At 60.7% G+C, this 16,400-nt stretch overlaps 1 protein-coding gene and 2 long non-coding RNA genes across 4 annotated transcripts; 2 read left to right on the top strand and 1 right to left on the bottom strand.

The window, feature by feature from the left end:
- Nucleotides 1–21: 21 nt before the first annotated feature.
- On the top strand, nt 22–2,533 carry LOC125926247 (uncharacterized). The gene is made up of 4 exons (XR_007459030.1): nt 22–1,183; nt 1,319–1,390; nt 1,598–1,767; nt 1,915–2,533. It is a non-coding gene; the product is annotated as an uncharacterized LOC125926247 (long non-coding RNA).
- Nucleotides 2,534–3,300: 767 nt separating this feature from the next.
- Nucleotides 3,301–12,895, bottom strand: P4HB (prolyl 4-hydroxylase subunit beta). The gene is made up of 11 exons (XM_049635478.1): nt 12,669–12,895; nt 11,542–11,748; nt 9,985–10,118; nt 9,711–9,848; nt 6,485–6,589; nt 6,174–6,299; nt 5,792–5,992; nt 5,344–5,464; nt 5,046–5,228; nt 4,864–4,949; nt 3,301–4,194 (listed from the first exon to the last, which is right to left on the bottom strand). The coding sequence occupies exons 1-11, from the start codon at nt 12,817–12,819 to the stop codon at nt 4,114–4,116; spliced, it is 1,533 nt and encodes a 510-aa protein (XP_049491435.1). The 5' UTR covers nt 12,820–12,895; the 3' UTR covers nt 3,301–4,113.
- Nucleotides 12,896–13,154: 259 nt separating this feature from the next.
- On the top strand, nt 13,155–14,925 carry LOC125926248 (uncharacterized). 2 transcript variants are annotated; one of them, XR_007459031.1, is made up of 2 exons: nt 13,155–14,221; nt 14,739–14,925. It is a non-coding gene; the product is annotated as an uncharacterized LOC125926248 (long non-coding RNA). The 2 variants fall into 2 exon arrangements; XR_007459032.1 differs by having other exon boundaries at nt 13,155–14,503.
- The last annotated feature ends 1,475 nt before the right edge of the window (nt 14,926–16,400 follow it).

Raw genomic sequence — 16,400 nt, 5'->3', positions numbered from 1 at the left:
TGTCACCTTCCAGCTGGGCCTGCACCACCTTGCCCTCCCGCTGGGAACCTTCCCAGGTTAGAATGTAAATAAATGCCTCTGCTTGCACTAGCCCATCCCACCCTGCCCCCAGGTAGCCCTCCCCACACCGCCCTCATTTCCTTCTAGCCCCGTGCCCTCCACCCCCATTTCCTCTGGCTCCAGGCTCCTGCCGCTAACTGCCAAGGACACACATGCTCACACCTGAGGGAGCATTCAGTCTGCTCCCCTCGGAAGGGCCATCACGGCCCAGGTGACGTACGCACTCTGCCTGGTCCGGGCTTCCCTGTGAGAACGTAACCAGTGCGGTGCGTCGAAGATGCCCGGCAGGCTGGGCCGGCGCTAGCAGTCCACCGCGGCAGCCTGTGTCCAGGGGTGGCCGAGACTTTGGCGGGGAGAAGAGCCAGTGGAAATGAGCCTTGCACACAGGAGCAGAGCTGGGCCAGGAGCTCACGGGGTCGGGGGGGCAGCGCCCGCAGCAGTGCTGTTGGCTAGCTGGGTGCGTTTGGGCTGCTATAACAAAGGGCCAGACTGGGGGCTGAAACAAACTTTATTTCCGGGGCACCTGTGTGGCTCGGTCACTTAAGCGGCCGACTTCGGCTCAGGTCACGATCTCCTGGACACTGAGTTCGAGCTCCACATCTGGCTCTGTGCTGACAGCTCCGAGTCTGGAGCCTGCTTCGGATTCTGTGTCTCCCTCTGTTGCTCTGCTCTGTGTCACTCGGTCTCTCAAAAATAAGTGAACATTGAAAAACAAAACAAAACTTTATTTCCTCATGGTTTTAGAGACGGGAAGTCCAAGATGAAGGCGTCAGCAGGACTGGTTCCTTCTGAGGGAGAATCCAGGCCCCCTCCTGGCTGCTGGTGTCTGTCTTTGTTCCCTGGCTTGTAGAGACATCACCCCATCTCTGCCTTCATGTTCACACGGCCTTGCCCCTGTGTGTGCCTGTGTCCAAATGTATAAGGTCACCAGTCATTGGATTAGGGGCCGCCCTACTCCGGAATGACCTCGTCTTGAGCGACCACATCTATGACAACTGTCTATTTCCAAATTAGATCACATTCTGAGGTCCCGGGGGTTGGCACTTCAACTTAGGAATACTGGAGGATGCAGTTCAAGCCATGACACTGGCGAGAAGCCCCCGGGGAGTCTCTGGAGTCCTGAGTACGGACAGAACCAAGGCTGACTGGCACTCTTCTTGGGGGTGGGGCCGGCCACCTGGTCACCAGCAGCCTTGCATCACCAGGCTGGTCTCCATCCAACAGAACCAAATCAACAAATGTATTTAACACCCTCTAGGTGCAAAGCCTTGGGGCCAAATGCTGTGGAGAAATGGGGCACCGCCGAAGACAGACTCCCTGCCCTGACAAGGTTTTTCTCGGCTGGTCTCAGAGCCCCTACCTGCTGGCCGGGCCTGGCCACCATGGAACCCTCCTCCCAGGCCAGGCCCTGCAGGGCCCCGATCCAAGGGTGGTGCCTGGGGTTCCTGAGCTTCAGGGCTCAGAGGACGGTGCTGGGTGACCTTAACTCCTAGTCACCTGGGAGGAGTCAGTATACTTTCTTCTGGCGTGTTTACAGGAGAAAGAACTTTCCTTTGATGTGAAGATGGCCTGTTCTGGTGTCGTGGAAAGTTCTGTCTGCCCTCCCTGCTCAGGGGATCAAATGAAAGAAGGCTTTATGAAGCTGCCACCCAGGCCTTCCCGAGAGTAGCCAGGCCTCGGGCTGGAGACAGGCCCCGTCCTACCAAGGTGAGCTGAGAGCTTGGGGGTTTTGGCTTTTGGGTTTCAGCTTGGGCCAGAGAAGGGACTGGTGCCCAAAGTGCCCCCCACCCCATTCACAACAGACTCCCCTGAAAGGTATTTAATGTGCTTTTAATTCTTATCTGGGCACTGGAGCCGTCCTCTAAACCGTGGGCCTGGCCTGAAGCGTCTCACTTTGGAACTTTTTGTCAGAAGCTGGCTGTGAGCGTCTCACCTAAGAATGTTGGTTGGCAAACCCTAACTACCTGTAACCACATCAGAACCACACCCGTATTCATGTGGCTTTCTTCCTGATGCCCGTGTGAACCCGCGATCTGGCTTGTACGATGTTAGGTTTCTACCTTCTAGAGGAATAAAGCAAACCAAAACATTTAATGCAAAAAGCCCACTTTGGAAAGTCCGAGGAGTGCGACTAGTGGTGCTTTTTATCCAGCAGAAAACAGGAGCCAGAGAGCCCACTGGGAGACTGGGTGCAGGGCCCACTGTAAAGCCTGTCCCTGCCGGCAGGCTCTGAGGCCTGAGGACCTGGGGGGGCAGGCGGGGGAGGGGTGTCTGGTGCACCAGGGCAGTAACTTCCTGCCACCTGGAGAGAGAAGTGAAGGAGGGCAGGGGAGAGGAAGAGAGGGAGATTGGGACGTCCGGGCTGCTAAGCCTTAACTGACCACCCTGAGTGTGCAAAGTTGCCTGCTAATCCAGCAGCCCGGCCAGGTTTTGGACTCCACCCCCACAGCCTCCCAGCAAATCCAGGCCCTGGAATGTGCTAATCAGCTGCCTCTGCAAAAGGGGAAAGGTACGGGTGATTCACCCGCCGCTCCCAGGAGCACATGACACCGTGCTCCCGCCCGGTCCCCGCTCTCCATGCGGAGGGGCCTGGCTCTGGCGTAGTTGGGTCCACAGGGTCACCCACACCGGTCGCTGGGGGCAGGGAGCACAGGATTGGACCCCGCCTCCCCCTCCCCCGTGGCAGCCTCACCCTGTGCCGGGTTTCCTCCTCTGGAGGCTGGAGGGCGTGCGCCCCCTGGGGGAGCAGCTCACATTTTGGAAGGCAGGGCCGCAGTCCTCCCACTGAAGCTGAACGGCGCCAGCTCACCTTTCCGCGGCTAAGCGTCTCGTTGTGCCAGCAGGACGGAGGCCCCGCACACCTGAACCCGGGAGCGGACCAGCTGGAAAGCTGCCGGCACAGGCCACCAGAGACTGGAGAACGGGGGAAGGAAGCCAGCTATGGGCGGCGCTCACTGCGGGCTACTGAGCTGGGGAGGCAGCACAGGGGTCTGGTCGGCGCTGCCCAGAGTGCTCACACCAGGTGCTCCCTGCCCGCTGGCTGTGGACCGTTCACCTGGGCGGGGGGCGGGAGCAGCGCCTCCACCCAGTGACCTGCAGGCGGTCACCACCTCGGGCTGACGACCCAAGAGACTCCTGTGGCTGCCGTGTTGGCGCCACGTGCCAAGAAAGGCCCTGGAGAGAGGCCCCACCCGAGCCCAGGCCCTGGAGGGACCGTACAGCAGAGACAACGAGAGGTAGTAAAATTTCAGTTTTATTTGGCCAATGTGTTCAATTCCAATATTGTGGTAGAAATGCCTGAAAACTGTCAACGTTTGGTTCGGCTCAAGCACTCCTGACCGTTTCCCAGCCTGGAAATGGGAGGTTCTGCCTGGCACGGGCCTCAGGTTACCCTGGAAGTCACAGAACGGGGGGCCTGGCTCGGGAAGGATGGGGGGCTGCCCGGGGCTCGGCCGGCACCCACCACCCCTCCAGGCACAGAAGGCCCCCCGCCTTCCCCACCGTGCCAAAGCGTCCATTTAACCAAACACCGGGAGAACCACGCTCAGCCATGGCAACGCCAGCATGTGGAGAGTGGCTGTCCAGGCCGGCCGGGCCCCCTCCCCGAGCAGGGGACAGGAGTCTCCGGGGAGCCACGGCCAGAGTGGAACAGACACCCTGACGTCCAAAAATGTCTAAAAATCCCACCGATGGCATGTTCAAAAGTGACAGTATAAACCTAACAGGAAGGAGGCTTCACCTGCCCGAGATTCCAAGACATTTTAACGAGCACTTTGGACAAAACCATGTACGAAAAAGTACATCACGATTTAAAAAAAAATGGCCCAGAAGATGGGCTGGCCTGGAGATAAATCCCTTTCCAAAGATTGAAAAGCAAAGGGTGATGGGTTTCGATTTACACGTGTGTTAGAATGAAGTGTTGCTTCAGAAAGTTCCCTGCATTTCCGATGGACGTTCCCTCCTTCCAGGGAGGGGCCCCAGCTTCCGGAGGCCGCGCCGCTGGGTGTGCGGCCATGAGGTGCCGTGTCTGGGCGCCGGGGTCTGGCCTCCGTGTCACAGTTCATCCTTCACAGCTTTCTGATCGTCATCTTCCTCCAGGTCAGGCTCTTCCGCCTCTTCCAGATCTTCCAGGTCCTGGGGCGCAGCAGGAAGAGGGAGGGAAGCAAGCACATGGGTCAGGAGGGACCAGGAGGGACGGGGCGGGGCCTCGGTCAGCCAGACACCGGCTGGCCCTTTGGGCAGAAGCAGCCAACCGTCGGCTCTCAGAGCTTCTGCCCACAAGACGGTGCAAGGGGAGCCCGGGACCCCAGCCTCCAGGGTCTGTGGGGCCGCCGACAGCCCGCCGACCATGCCCCACTGAACTGACCACTGCCCTGGCTCCCGGCCTCACATGCTCTGCCGGCCCCCCCGCCCCCACCCCACCCCGCCCTCTGGCCTGGGCACAGACCGGCCTCCACTCTCCCCAGCCGCCCACGGCTGCACGGACAGGCCCAAGCTGGTGTCCGGTGGGACGCCTCAGCCAGCGGCCGGGGAGGAGCGTCCGGGTCCAGCGCAGTAGGGAGCCTCACGGGACGAGTAAGTCTCTTAAGCAGATGTCAGCATTTAAAGGCCCCTCTCGGGCGCTCCGTACAGTGTGTTCATCAGGGAGGATGGCTTTGCGGGGCACGGGGAGGGCTTCCCGGCAGCCCCCCAGCCCGGGTCCCCGTGCCTGCCTCAAGTGGCGCCCACGGAAGCCTGTCCCACGGACTACACGGTGTGACCCAGAGGCCGGCCGTGGCCGGGCGGAACCAACGTGCCACTCACATCGTCGTCTCCGGCCCCGTCCTGCCCACCGCTCTCCAAGAACTTCTTAAACCCGTCTAGTGTCCGCTCCCCGTTGTAATCAATGAGGGGGGGGGGGGGGGGGGCGAGAATGTGAATCAGGGAGCCGGTCCCGCGCTCCCCGGCCCGCCCCCCTCCTCCCCCAGCCCCCGGCCGGAGGCGCACCGCTCTGTCGGCGCCTGCCGGGAAGAACTTCAGCGTGGGGAAGCTGTGCACTTTCACGGCCTCCACCTCGTTAGCCGTCGAATCCATCTTGGCGATGACGACGTTTTCGTGGTCCTTGTACGTCTCTCCCAGCTTGTCCCAGATGGGGGCCAACTGTTTGCAGTGCCCACACCACGGGGCGTCTGGAAGAGAGCGGCGGAGTCCCCCCCTTGGGCCGAGGAGCCGCTTTCTGCCCACCCCCGGCCCGCCGGCCCTCGTGGGGAGGACGCGCGCACGAGTGGAAGAGGCTCCACTTACAGAATTCCACAAAGACGTTCTTTTTCTCGTCAAAAGCAACTTCTTCGAAGTTTTTCCCAACCAGCACTTTGACGGGCTGCTTGTCCCAGTCTTCGGGCAGCTCCTGGCTCATCAGGTGGGGCTGGGGGGCAGGCAGAGCAGGGTCAGGGATGGCTCAAGACCCCACTGGCCCCTAGGACCCCCACCCCGGCCTGAGACACACGGGGACCAGAGCTGCTCACGGAGCCTCGGGAGGGGGCCGAGCCCACGGGGTCGGGGCTGCTCGGTGCTCCCCAAGCAGCAGGACCACCGCGTCTCTCCCCAAGCATCTTCACGCCGTCTGGGGCCCCGTCCGCAGGAGTCCACGCCCGGCTCGGACACCTTCCAGATGCAGCCGCAGGGAGCCCAGGACCCCAAAGGCCGGGAGGCCGGCGCGGGCCGGCTCCACCTCGGGATGTGGCTCCCCCACCTTGATCTTGCCCTCCAGGAAGCGGTGGCAGAACTCTTCAATCTTCGCCGCCGTCAACTCGTCCGACTCCGGCTTGTACTTGGTCATCTCCTCCTCCAGGGTGATGAGGCGCACGGCGGGGCACTCCTCCTTCTTGAGGCCGAAGAACTCCAGGATCCGCTGGTTGTCCGTGTGGTCGCTGTCGATGAAGATGAACAGAATCTAGGGGAGAAGCGGCAGGTGAGGCGGGGGGCCGCAGGCAGCTTCCGCTCCCCTGCCTGGCTGCTTCCCGCCACGCACACTGTGCAGACTCGCACCGCCACGGCCCGGCCCTCCCAGAGGGACCCGGGAGCCGCAGAGAGCCCCGGGCCACCCTGCAGCCTGAGTCACTCGAGCCGCTCACCTTCCCCTTGAAGCGCTCGGCGGCCTTCTTGAAGTTGCTCAGTTTGCTCTCATAGTCAGACACGCTCTTGGGCAGGAATAGCAGGATGTGAGTCTTGATTTCACCTCCGAAAATCTTCGGGGCTGTCTGTGTTGTAAACAGAGGTTACTGGGTCTGAGCCACAAACTAAGCCATTCACGCAGAACATTCTCTCAACGGCTGCAATGCCACCGCTGCAACGATCTGTACGTGGGGGTTCCCGGGGTCGGGACCCCACGACCCTCACACACCGCCCCGCCCTCAGGGGTGCAGGACCCACAGGAGAGCCGCACCTGCTCAGTGAACTCGATGACCAGCGGCAGCTGGTTGTGCTTGATGAAGTCCAACAGCTTGTCTTTGGTGATGTCCCCCTCGAAGTTGTTCCGGCCCTCGTCAAACTGTGGGCACAGAGAGGGCTGCGAGAACCTCGGTCCTCCCAAAGCCTCCCATGCCGCCCGCCCCGGCCCCCGGAGCCCAGGTTCGGCCCGGCACAGCAACCCGGAGTTGTGATAGCAGAAGCCACACGCCTCTGTCCACCGAACAGAGCCAGATGAGGGCTGCAGACAGCAGCCTCTTCCGGGCACTGAGCCACAGCGACACCAAGGGGAGAGCGTGGGGCTCTTCCGGCTGCAATTTCGTGCTCTTGCTCAGAACACGCGTTCTCCTGAGTGTGCTATGCCCTCAGATCAGAGCAGAGCGACAAGGGACGTCCCGACAGACTGACATCAGCCAGATCTGCCCTCCACAAGGTGGAGGCTAGAAACCAGCAGAACCCGAACACGCTCACCACTCAAACGCAGTTGTCTGGGAAAAACTAACTTTCACAAGACCTTCTGATTACACGTAACTGTTACTTAGACGGACGAGTTCTTATTTAAGTAGGCTCCATGCCCAATGTGGGGCTTGAACACACAACCCTGAGATCAAGAGTCACTCACTCTACCGACAGAGCCAGCCAGACACCCTAGACGGTTAGGGTCTTAGAAACATTTCTCGGTTCTGATTTCTGACCTGGTAAAAATCAATAGATAGAACCCACAGCAACAGAATCTCTTTGGGATACCCAGTAATATCTAAGAGTTTCAGAGATCCTGAGGCCCCGAAGCTGGAAGGCTGTTGCTACAGACCAGAGAGGCCCACGGGCAGCCGTGCAGCCAAGCTGCAGCCCTGGCTCTGGGTGGAGCGCAGAGACCACTCCCAGCACAAAAACGATGCTGCGTCTACACCTGTTCGCACGAGCATCTCATCCTTCCCTCTGAACTCTCGAATGAGTCCCACAGAGAGAAACTACTCACCTTTTCTTCCCAGTCATTTCCAGTTACACTTCCCCGAAGGAACTTCCAGAAAAGCAGGCGGCCACTCCCTGCTCCCACCAACATCACATTACAGCCTGACCTTCATTCAGCTCGACTACGACACCGGCTGCTAAAGTTAGACCAGATCGAGGGCCAGGTGCCAGGGGCCACGAGCACAGCACCCCCAGGAAAAGCTGAAGCCTGCTCTCTCTTCCCCAAACCCAAGGAGAAGAGGGGAAAGGGGATGAAAAGCCAAGGCCAGGGGGCCCGGCTCCACCAGGCATGCTCCTGAGACCCTACCAGGGGCACACAGGCCCCCACTGCTCCAGAACCGTACTGCCAGCCCCTCCGAGCAGTGGGCGGTGTGCCCAATTTCATGCCCAGAGGCCCAAAGAACAGAGTTGCCGCACGCACCTGTCTTGAGACACAATCTTTTTAGTAATGGGGTCACGTCACACCACAGTCCCCGTCTACTTCAGTAAAAAGCACACAACCAGCCTTCATTCAGCCAGGGACAGTAGTGAAGCCCAGCCCCATCAGGCCACAATGACAAACATCCCCAAAAGGCGCAATGCTGCAGGCAGCAGAGGACAGGCCCGGCCCGACACCTACTCCTACCCCTCGGTTTCAGGAAAGAAAAGCAAAGTAACCACCAGGACAAATAAAGACACAGGATAGCTCTCAAACCAGAAGTCCAACTGCCAGTGACCCATGACCCAAGCCGCCATCCGAGCCCCCATCCTTCCCAGCAAGTGGCCTGCCCTGTCCCACTAGGGAGGTGCCTGACTCAGTGAGGCTGCCCACAGCGGCCCCTGGACAGACCCAACACGCTGCAAGAAACGGGATCGAACAACCTAGAGAAAAGGGAACAAGAAAGACTGAGGGAACGAGCACGATGGAGAAAACGGGGGCCGGCCCAACAGAGCCGGGAGGGGCCAGACTTGAGCCTCCTCCTCCTCGTCCGTACGACGGTCTGTGACTGCAGCTGGGACCCATACTGACCCACGCGGCACAAAGTCCCCGGGGTCCTGCCAGGCCTCTGCTCAAGCCTGCCCCCCAACTGGCACCAGACCCAAGGGGTCACGTCACCCAGGCCGCGCCCAGTGCCCACAGACAACGGGGAGTCGAGGCCGGAGGACGCCTGAGAACTGGCGCTCTGGATTTTCAGGAGGTAGGAAAGCACGGTTTGGACGCGGGATGGCACATGGGTCTCGGCGGTCTCTGAGACACCCTCCCCCTCCGTCAGCCTCAACCTCAGGACCCAGGACTCTGGCCACCCGCAGAGGCTCATCCCACCCAGTCCCACCCGGGCCCCCCATGGGGGCCTCATAGCCCCTCCGTTCCCTCGGGGTGGGGGGGGGGTGCTACGAGGATCTAGAATTGTTTTGAGGAAAGCAAGACTACAGAAACACTGCAGTGGCAAGGACGCTGGAACAGAGCCACCCGGAGCCACCCTGGCGTCCCCAGTCCTCAGGAGTACAGCCGGAAGACACCCTCACCCCTCCCTGCCAGCCCCTGGCAAGGTGCCAGATGCGGCAGTTTCTACACAAGGTTACCTGTCTTCAGTCACTCGGCCCAGATGCCCTACACGTGGGGCACACACACACAACGGCCTTAGACCAGAAGCCGGCGACCTTTCTGACCACAGGGTTTCCTGCTTTGCTGGAGTTCCAAACCCGCCCTCTTCCCACCAGGACAAAACAGGAGCGAAAGGCCCGATCCTCATCCCCGAAGACACGCCTCCTGCCCCCTGCCCCTCTCTCCTGATTTCTGCCCTCCTCTGCCTGCCACCTGCACGGCCTCCATTTCCAGGGATCAAAAAGTTGAGCAAACAGGAGTGTCGGCCGCACGGCACCATCAACGTAACTGATGCCTCATGCTAAGAATCACGTGCTTAGAAAAGATTAAGGCGGCAGACCTTCCCGAATATTTCGCCATTTTCTTTTTTTCGGAAACACTAAACACTCCAGAGCAGCTCTGCCTTCATCAAACACGGCCCTGGAGCTGCCACTCGAGCCGGAACAACGGGCCCACAGCGCAAAGTCTGAAGGCCACTGTCTGAGTGGCTCCTATGGTCTGACGTTGCCAACAGGCCCCCGATAAGTCCAGCTGGCGGTCCAGCGCCGCCCGGGCAAGGTTCTCAGGGGCTGGAAGTGATAAGGAAAGCAGCACCCCCCCCGCGGTGTCTCCATGCCCTGGGCGGGGCTGCCGGAGGGCCACTTACCTTCTTGAAGAGCACAACCCCATCCTTGTCCAGCTGGTATTTGGAGAACACGTCGCTGTTGGACGTGATCCCAAAAGGTATGTCATCGATGGCCTCCGCTGCCAGCAGGAACTGCTTGGCAAAGTCCGACTCCACATCCTACAGAGAAGCAGCAGAGGTGGCCACTCACCCAAGCACCGAGGGTCCCGCCCGGGCCGCCAGCGGGACAGACAGGCAGTACCCAGACCACAGGGAACCTTTCCCCGACGACGGGGCGCAGTGCCGAAGCCTCTACCTTGAAGAAGCCGATGACGGTCACTTCGCTGGACTCCAGCAAGGCCTCCGCGGCGGCCCTGTCGGGCAGCGTGCTGGCGGCGGGGCCGGTGCGTTTCTTCAGCCAGTTCACGATGTCCTCAGCTTCTCTGCCAGCTGCACCCAAATACAGGCGGGTTCCGCTGAAAACCAGGGCCCACCCTCCCTGCCCGTTCTCCGAGCTCTCTGCCAAGACCGGGGCTCAACACTCTCCTTCCAGAAGAGGAACCTTGTCTACGCGCCTGTGCAAATCCTAGCGCTAAGAGCACTATTCTGCCTCTTGAGAAACCGGGACTGGGTGTGAAGCAGGGGAGACGCAGCGGCTGCCCCCAGGGTAGCAGAATCACGCCGCCGCCCCCTCCTCTAAGCCCTCTGCACTTTCTAAATCCCTTGACGCTTAAATTCATCAAGCACACACTTTCCCCCAGTGCCCTCACTCTAGGCTCCGTCATAATTAAAGATGTAATGGAACTCAAAAAAAAAATAAAATAAAAAAAGGCTGCTTGGTAAATCAGCTCGACCCCCGCCTTCCCCGAGCTCTAGCTGGCCTGGGACATAAGGACCGCTCAGGGGTCCCTGTCCTCGGCCTGGCCCTCCCACATGCCTCCCAGACCAGCAAAATGAGAGCGATCAGGCTCCCGCACGCCACCCAGAGCTGACAAACCGAAAAGGTAGAAGCCTGCTCCTCCTGGGACTAAGGCCAAGCCCTTCCTCCCCTCAAAGCATCTGGCCACCTGGCCCGGCACAAGGAGGGTGCGAGGCTCACGCTTAGGATTCTCCTAAGTGGCAACGAGATGCTGACTCATCAGTTACAGGTGGAGTTAGGAGCCGCTGTCTCATTCACCAAACCTAAGCGCGAGCGATGGGACCGTGGGAACTCTGCACTTCCTGTCCTGAGAGCGAACCCAGGCGAACGTGTGAACAACAAAACAGCAGCCTAGTAAGAACACCAGAGCCGCAGACGTCAGAATCAACGAGGCTGCTGGAGAGCATTCTGACAGAAGAGCCACAGAACCGGTTCTATGGACAAAAGTCTCTCCTCTTGTCCCGGTACCTACCAGGCTACAAAGGGGCCCAGGCCCCAGGAGGCAGCCTGAGGGGCCGGGCCTTGCATTTGAGCTCTGCCAGGACAGGTGAGTGACGCCAGCCTGTCACCCAGTGGCTCTCAGCCTCAGCCCCTGCCCTGGGGAAGGCCCCGGGCACTTGGCTTGGCACACCGGACAGTCCCAAATCGCTACACCTGTAGCTCCAAGCGGGCCCGAGGGCCCCAGCCTTCCTCCTCTCACTGGTCAACCTTAGGACAAGCCTCAGCTTGCCACCCGCCCCGGAAGGATGTCCCTCTCTACCTGACGCACTCTTTGGGGATGGGAGCACTTTCCTCACGAGAGCGTCAGAGGCTGACCTCGACTGAGAATCCAGTCTGAGACCAGGTTCCCCGCCTTGCCTCTGAAAGCGGGCCTCCCCACCTCTCAGGTCTCTCCCAAAGGCTGCAGGCACACCCCCGTCTGCAGGGAAGAGAAGGGCGGTGCAGCAATCACACCTGTGTACTCTCTGGGGGCAGCGGTGTCTCCGTTCTTGAAGAACTTGATTGTAGGGTAGCCACGCACACCATACTGCTGAGCCAGATCGGACTCCTCGGTGGCATCTACCTTTGCCAGTCTGATCTCCGAGCCTTCCGCCTTCAGCCTGCCAGCTGCTTTGGCATACTCGGGGGCCAGAGCCTTGCAGTGGCCACACCATGGCGCATCTGGAAAAGAAACGGATGCTGGAAAGCAGCGTCGACCAAGTTCCACCGCTTCCCCCACCTTCTCCTGGCACTTCCTTCCATAAAAATCTTATCTACTCACCAAGATAACCCCCCTGAACCCACAGGGCTGAGCTGATAGCTTGACGCTCTTGGGCAATATTGGTACAGAGGCCACGAACGACAAACTGACACCAGACCCCAAGCTGCTTGGCACGGGACAAACGACGGGTGACTTCCCATCATCTGCAAGCAGTGAGGGCGGTCATGTCCCTGGGATCTCCCAGAAAAGTCAAGAAGCCAGCGCCTCGGCACCTGTACGCTCAGCAAGACCTAGTCGTGAATGTGCAACACACACCTGTGCACGCCTGCCCCAAGACTCCCACTTAAAAGTGACTCTATGCACTGTGGGAACACAACTCTCTGCCAGCTCAGGTTAGCAGCTCTGGCCGGCTGGAGCTTTCCACCCCAGGTAGTGCTTACACACTTATAAACACAGACGGCGGTGCTGGAGTCTGGATGACAGCACTGCTAAAGCGAGCTGTATGGGGTTGAAGGTGGGGCGCTCTGGGATCAGTCCTGGGGGGCGGTCAGGGGGCTGGGCCCCGGCGTGCTCCTCTGTATTGGTGGCAGCTGACACCAGGCTAAAGGAGGGCCCCTGCCATGTGGACGTAAGGCACAAAGCATGTCCTGGCTGTCGGCCTGCGGCCAGCCTTGGGACCCGGCTCAAGCAGGAGGGATGCCCCCAGGACGTGGGCAGCGCGGGGACGCCGACAGCAGCTCTGCGCGCCGCACCAGCCCGGGACTGCGCCTCCGGAGGGGGGGCTGGATGCTGACAGCCCCGGAGACCCCCGCCCGTCCCGCCGGCCCCCCCGCGTCCCCGCCCCGCCACGGCGAGGCCCGGCCAGGCCGGCGGCACTCACAGAACTCCACCAGCAGGTACTTGTGGGCCGCCAGCGCCTCCTCGAAGTTGCCCTTGTGCAGCACCAGGACGTGGTCCTCCTCCTCCGGAGCGGCGGCGCCCGCGCGCGTCAGCACGGCCAGGGCCAGGCAGAGCAGAACGCGGCGCAGCATGTCGGCAGCGGGCGCGGCGCTTCGGTTGGCGCCGCCGGGACAGCGAGGCCACGAGAGCGCGCGCCGGCCGCCCCGCCCCTATAAGCCCGGCCGCCGCCGCGCGCGCGCCCGCCTGCGCCCACTCTCGATTGGCTGGCGGGCTCCGGGGCCCACCTCCAAAGCGTTCGCATTGGCTGTCCGTTCTGGCCCCCGACCCCGGATTCGAAATCGCCATGGGGGCTTCCCTCGCCCTCGCCCGAGATTGGCCGAGGAGCTCGCGCTCGCACTCTACCCGGTTTTTTCATTGGCTCCCCATGGAGAACTTTCTCTCCCTCGACTTGTGACTGGTGGCTTTCTCCTACACCTTCCGCGCGTCTGGAATGGCTGCTACCTTTGGAGGCCAGGATCTGCGGCTCCTGATTGGCCAAGAGATACGCGCACGCCCGCGAGATCCGTCGTCAAACGTGGCAGTGGGGCGGAGCTCCCGAGTGAAGGGCGGAGCTGCGTCTGCGCCTCTGAAACCCTTCGTGTTGCATTCTGATTGGACGGCCTGTCCTTAACTGACACCGCCCCCCCAGCTCTGCGAGTCGGAAGGCGAGCCTACGCAACTTCCGGTGCGCGTGAGGGTCGGGCGGTGCGTGCCGCGAGTCCAGCACCGCGGGGCTGGCGGGGCCGACGGGGCCGGCGGGGCTCGGCCGTCCCGGGCGGTGCCGGCGGCGGGTCGGGGCGCGGAGGCGGCGCGCAGGTGGCGCGGGGGACGCCGAGGCCGAACGTGATACGGCCGGAAGGCCGGCGAGGAGGCCCACCAGAACGGGCGCAGGAAGAGGGAGGTTGGGCCGCTGCAGCTGAGGGTCCAAAAGCGGGGGACTCGGGGTCTCGGGGGAGGCCGACTCGGGGGGCCGCGCACCTGCCTCCCCGCCGGCTGCCGATTCCTGCTGGCTGTCTGCGAGCCATCCCGGGCCCCCGGGCGCTGCCCTCCGCGGCGGTGACCACCTGCCACCGAGGCGACGGGAACTCCCGTAACTTTTTTATATTCAGATGTTGCGTTGGTACTTTGTATACGTTGGGCTAAATTAAAACGTTTGACTAGCTTCTAGAAATTTTAAAATATCGGTTGTGGCTCCCACCCTATTTTTGCTGGACGGCGCTGCTCTAGACTGATCCGCCGTCCCTTTCCGTCACTGCTCAAAGCCTCTGCCACCACGTCTGCCTTTCCCTGGCAGCCCGCCCCACCCCCACCCCTGGAACAGACCGTTTGTCTCCAGGAAACCTTCCTCTTCATTTGTATTCGCTTCCTCTGTTGCGAAACGCCACCACCAGTAGCTTTGAGACTTCTCATCAATTTAATAACATGGCAGGAAGAAGAGAAACGCCCACGTTAAATGTACACGTTGGCTGTAATAACCTCCTCATTTCAGAAATGGTAAGACAGAAAAAACATGCATTCGTGCTTTGGAGAGTTCACATTTGTCGAGTGGTTGCTTTTGGAGGGGAGGGCATGTGTTCCTGTCTCTCCTGTGTGGGGCTGCCTCAACTGGTGTATGCACTCCTGAAGGTCAAGGCCATGTTCTCTGCTCTTCCCCCAGTGCCAGGGGAGCAAGGTTCACCGAGTGCTTGTACCTGCTGGCATCCGTGTCTTCACAGGGACGACTTGACAGGAGCTGGGACTTTGGGCATAGAAAGGCGGTGAACGTGTGCCTGGCAGGTGCCGGCCTGCGCCCCAGCTAGGGGGGCATGGGGTGGGGGAAGCCCTGGCCTGGGGCTTCAACAGATGAAAGACAGCTCTTCCTAACAATTGCGAGCGGAGTCCTCCCCCTCTGCTCTCTGCGTATGGGTGGGGATTGCCTCATTGCTGCACTATCTCCTAACGTTATGATTGCCACAACCCTTATTTTACAGACCGCGGGGCCTGATATAAGGGTTATTTGTATCCTGTCTAGATTTCGGAAGCGCTCGTGAGACCAGGGTTTAGGTGCCTAAAGAGTGGGGTTTGAATTTCTTCCGCTGGGGACAGTGAAGAGATGATACACACCACGACGATGAGTTTGTGCCAGCACGGAGGCCGCTTCGCCCCAGGGCATACAGTCCCGACAAAGATGAGAACGTCGGGATCGAGGGGAGAATAAAGCAGACAAGGGTTCAACGGCCGCGAATGAGCCTCACTGTGGCCGAGTCTGCCTCCATGGCTGCCGCTGAGGGCGGCCGAAACACACCTTGATGCGGGCGACTGGCCTCTGGCCTGACCCAGGCACGGTATTCCGATACCTCAGCCGCACCAATGTGCCTTCTCCTCAGGATGCCTTTGCTCATCTTGAATTGGCCTCACGTACCAACCCGTGCAGGAGCAGCAAAGCGGGGGTTCAGCTGGAAGGAGGCCTGGTTTGGGGGAGGCCTGAGACCCCCTGTTTCTGTGGGGTTGGTCCCGGAACACAGGCTGGTTGACTGAACGCCTCTGCAGGCCTCAGCTTTGAGGGGAGGGCCGGCTCGGTCTCATTCTTCCTAAGACCCACTCACATACCTTCCAAAATCAGCTCGAGAGAGAGGCAGTGGGGTGTGTTCACCTTGTGCCCCAGGCCCTGGGCCGGAATGTGCCCTGGGAGGTTGGTGCCCCACCTGCCCCTGTGGCTGTGTCTTGGGGGACCCACACAACTACAGGGCATCCTCCAGGCGTGGCATTCCCGGAGAAGTTGCCCATTAAATAGCAGCTGTTTTGATAAATACCATTCTCAAAAGTAGAGTTCTCAGAATAAAACTGCCTTCCAATGCGTGATAGGGTTGGAAGGAGGGATAGGGTCGGATAGGGTGTGTCGAGGGAGTCATGGCAGGTTCACGGACACCCCAGAAGTGCTCGCTGGGCCACTGAAATCTGACTAGGTTGCCGATCAGGCACTATCCCGCGGTCCTCTTCCTGTGCATGTTGGGGGCGAGGTGGTGAGCATGCCCCCGGGGTGGGGGCTGCAGGCGTCCTGATCGTGGAGCGGGACTGCACGGGGGCATGAAGATTGTCCTAAACCACAGTATTTGGTGATCAGTCACATCAGGGGTCCTGACCTGGTGACCACGGCACCCTCCTCAGTGGAAGGGAGGGCCCATCTTGGAGTGGATGAGGAGGTGGCAGCTTGGGGATTTCTGGGGGACGTGGAAGAGGACGGAAGGGAAGAGGGCCACAGACACCGGCTCCCAGAATGTAGGCAGGTTCAGGGTGGAACCAGGAGGGTCAGATTAGACTTGGGACCCAAGAGCCACGTCCTGCAGGCACCACCCTGTGTTGCCCCTCAGCGGGGGCGGGGGACAAAGTCCTGGGGATTGGCAGTGTGCCTGTACAACTGGGCACTCTGGGTCCTGAGTTCACATGTCTAGTAAAGCTGGGGAAATCCGAGAGCAAAAGTAGTAGGCCTTCTGGCCTGACAGCCTCAGAAGGCCCTGGCCCAAGGCGCTGCTGACGGCACAGGATTTCCCTGGGTTTAGAGGTTTGCACTGGACCTTTCAGGAAGTGTACTGGGAGAAGGGAGGTGGTGGCCCCAGCGCTATGGACTGACTGAGATGGGGCTTTCTGCCTCGGGGTGGGGATGAGCGCCAGAGGCAGCCGCGTCCGGTTCCGT

Source organism: Panthera uncia, chromosome E1, assembly GCF_023721935.1.
Source record: "Panthera uncia isolate 11264 chromosome E1, Puncia_PCG_1.0, whole genome shotgun sequence".
NCBI lineage: Eukaryota > Metazoa > Chordata > Mammalia > Carnivora > Felidae > Panthera > Panthera uncia.
The sequence above is the reverse complement of the archived record's forward strand: the minus strand, read 5'-3'. Positions and strand labels throughout refer to the sequence as shown.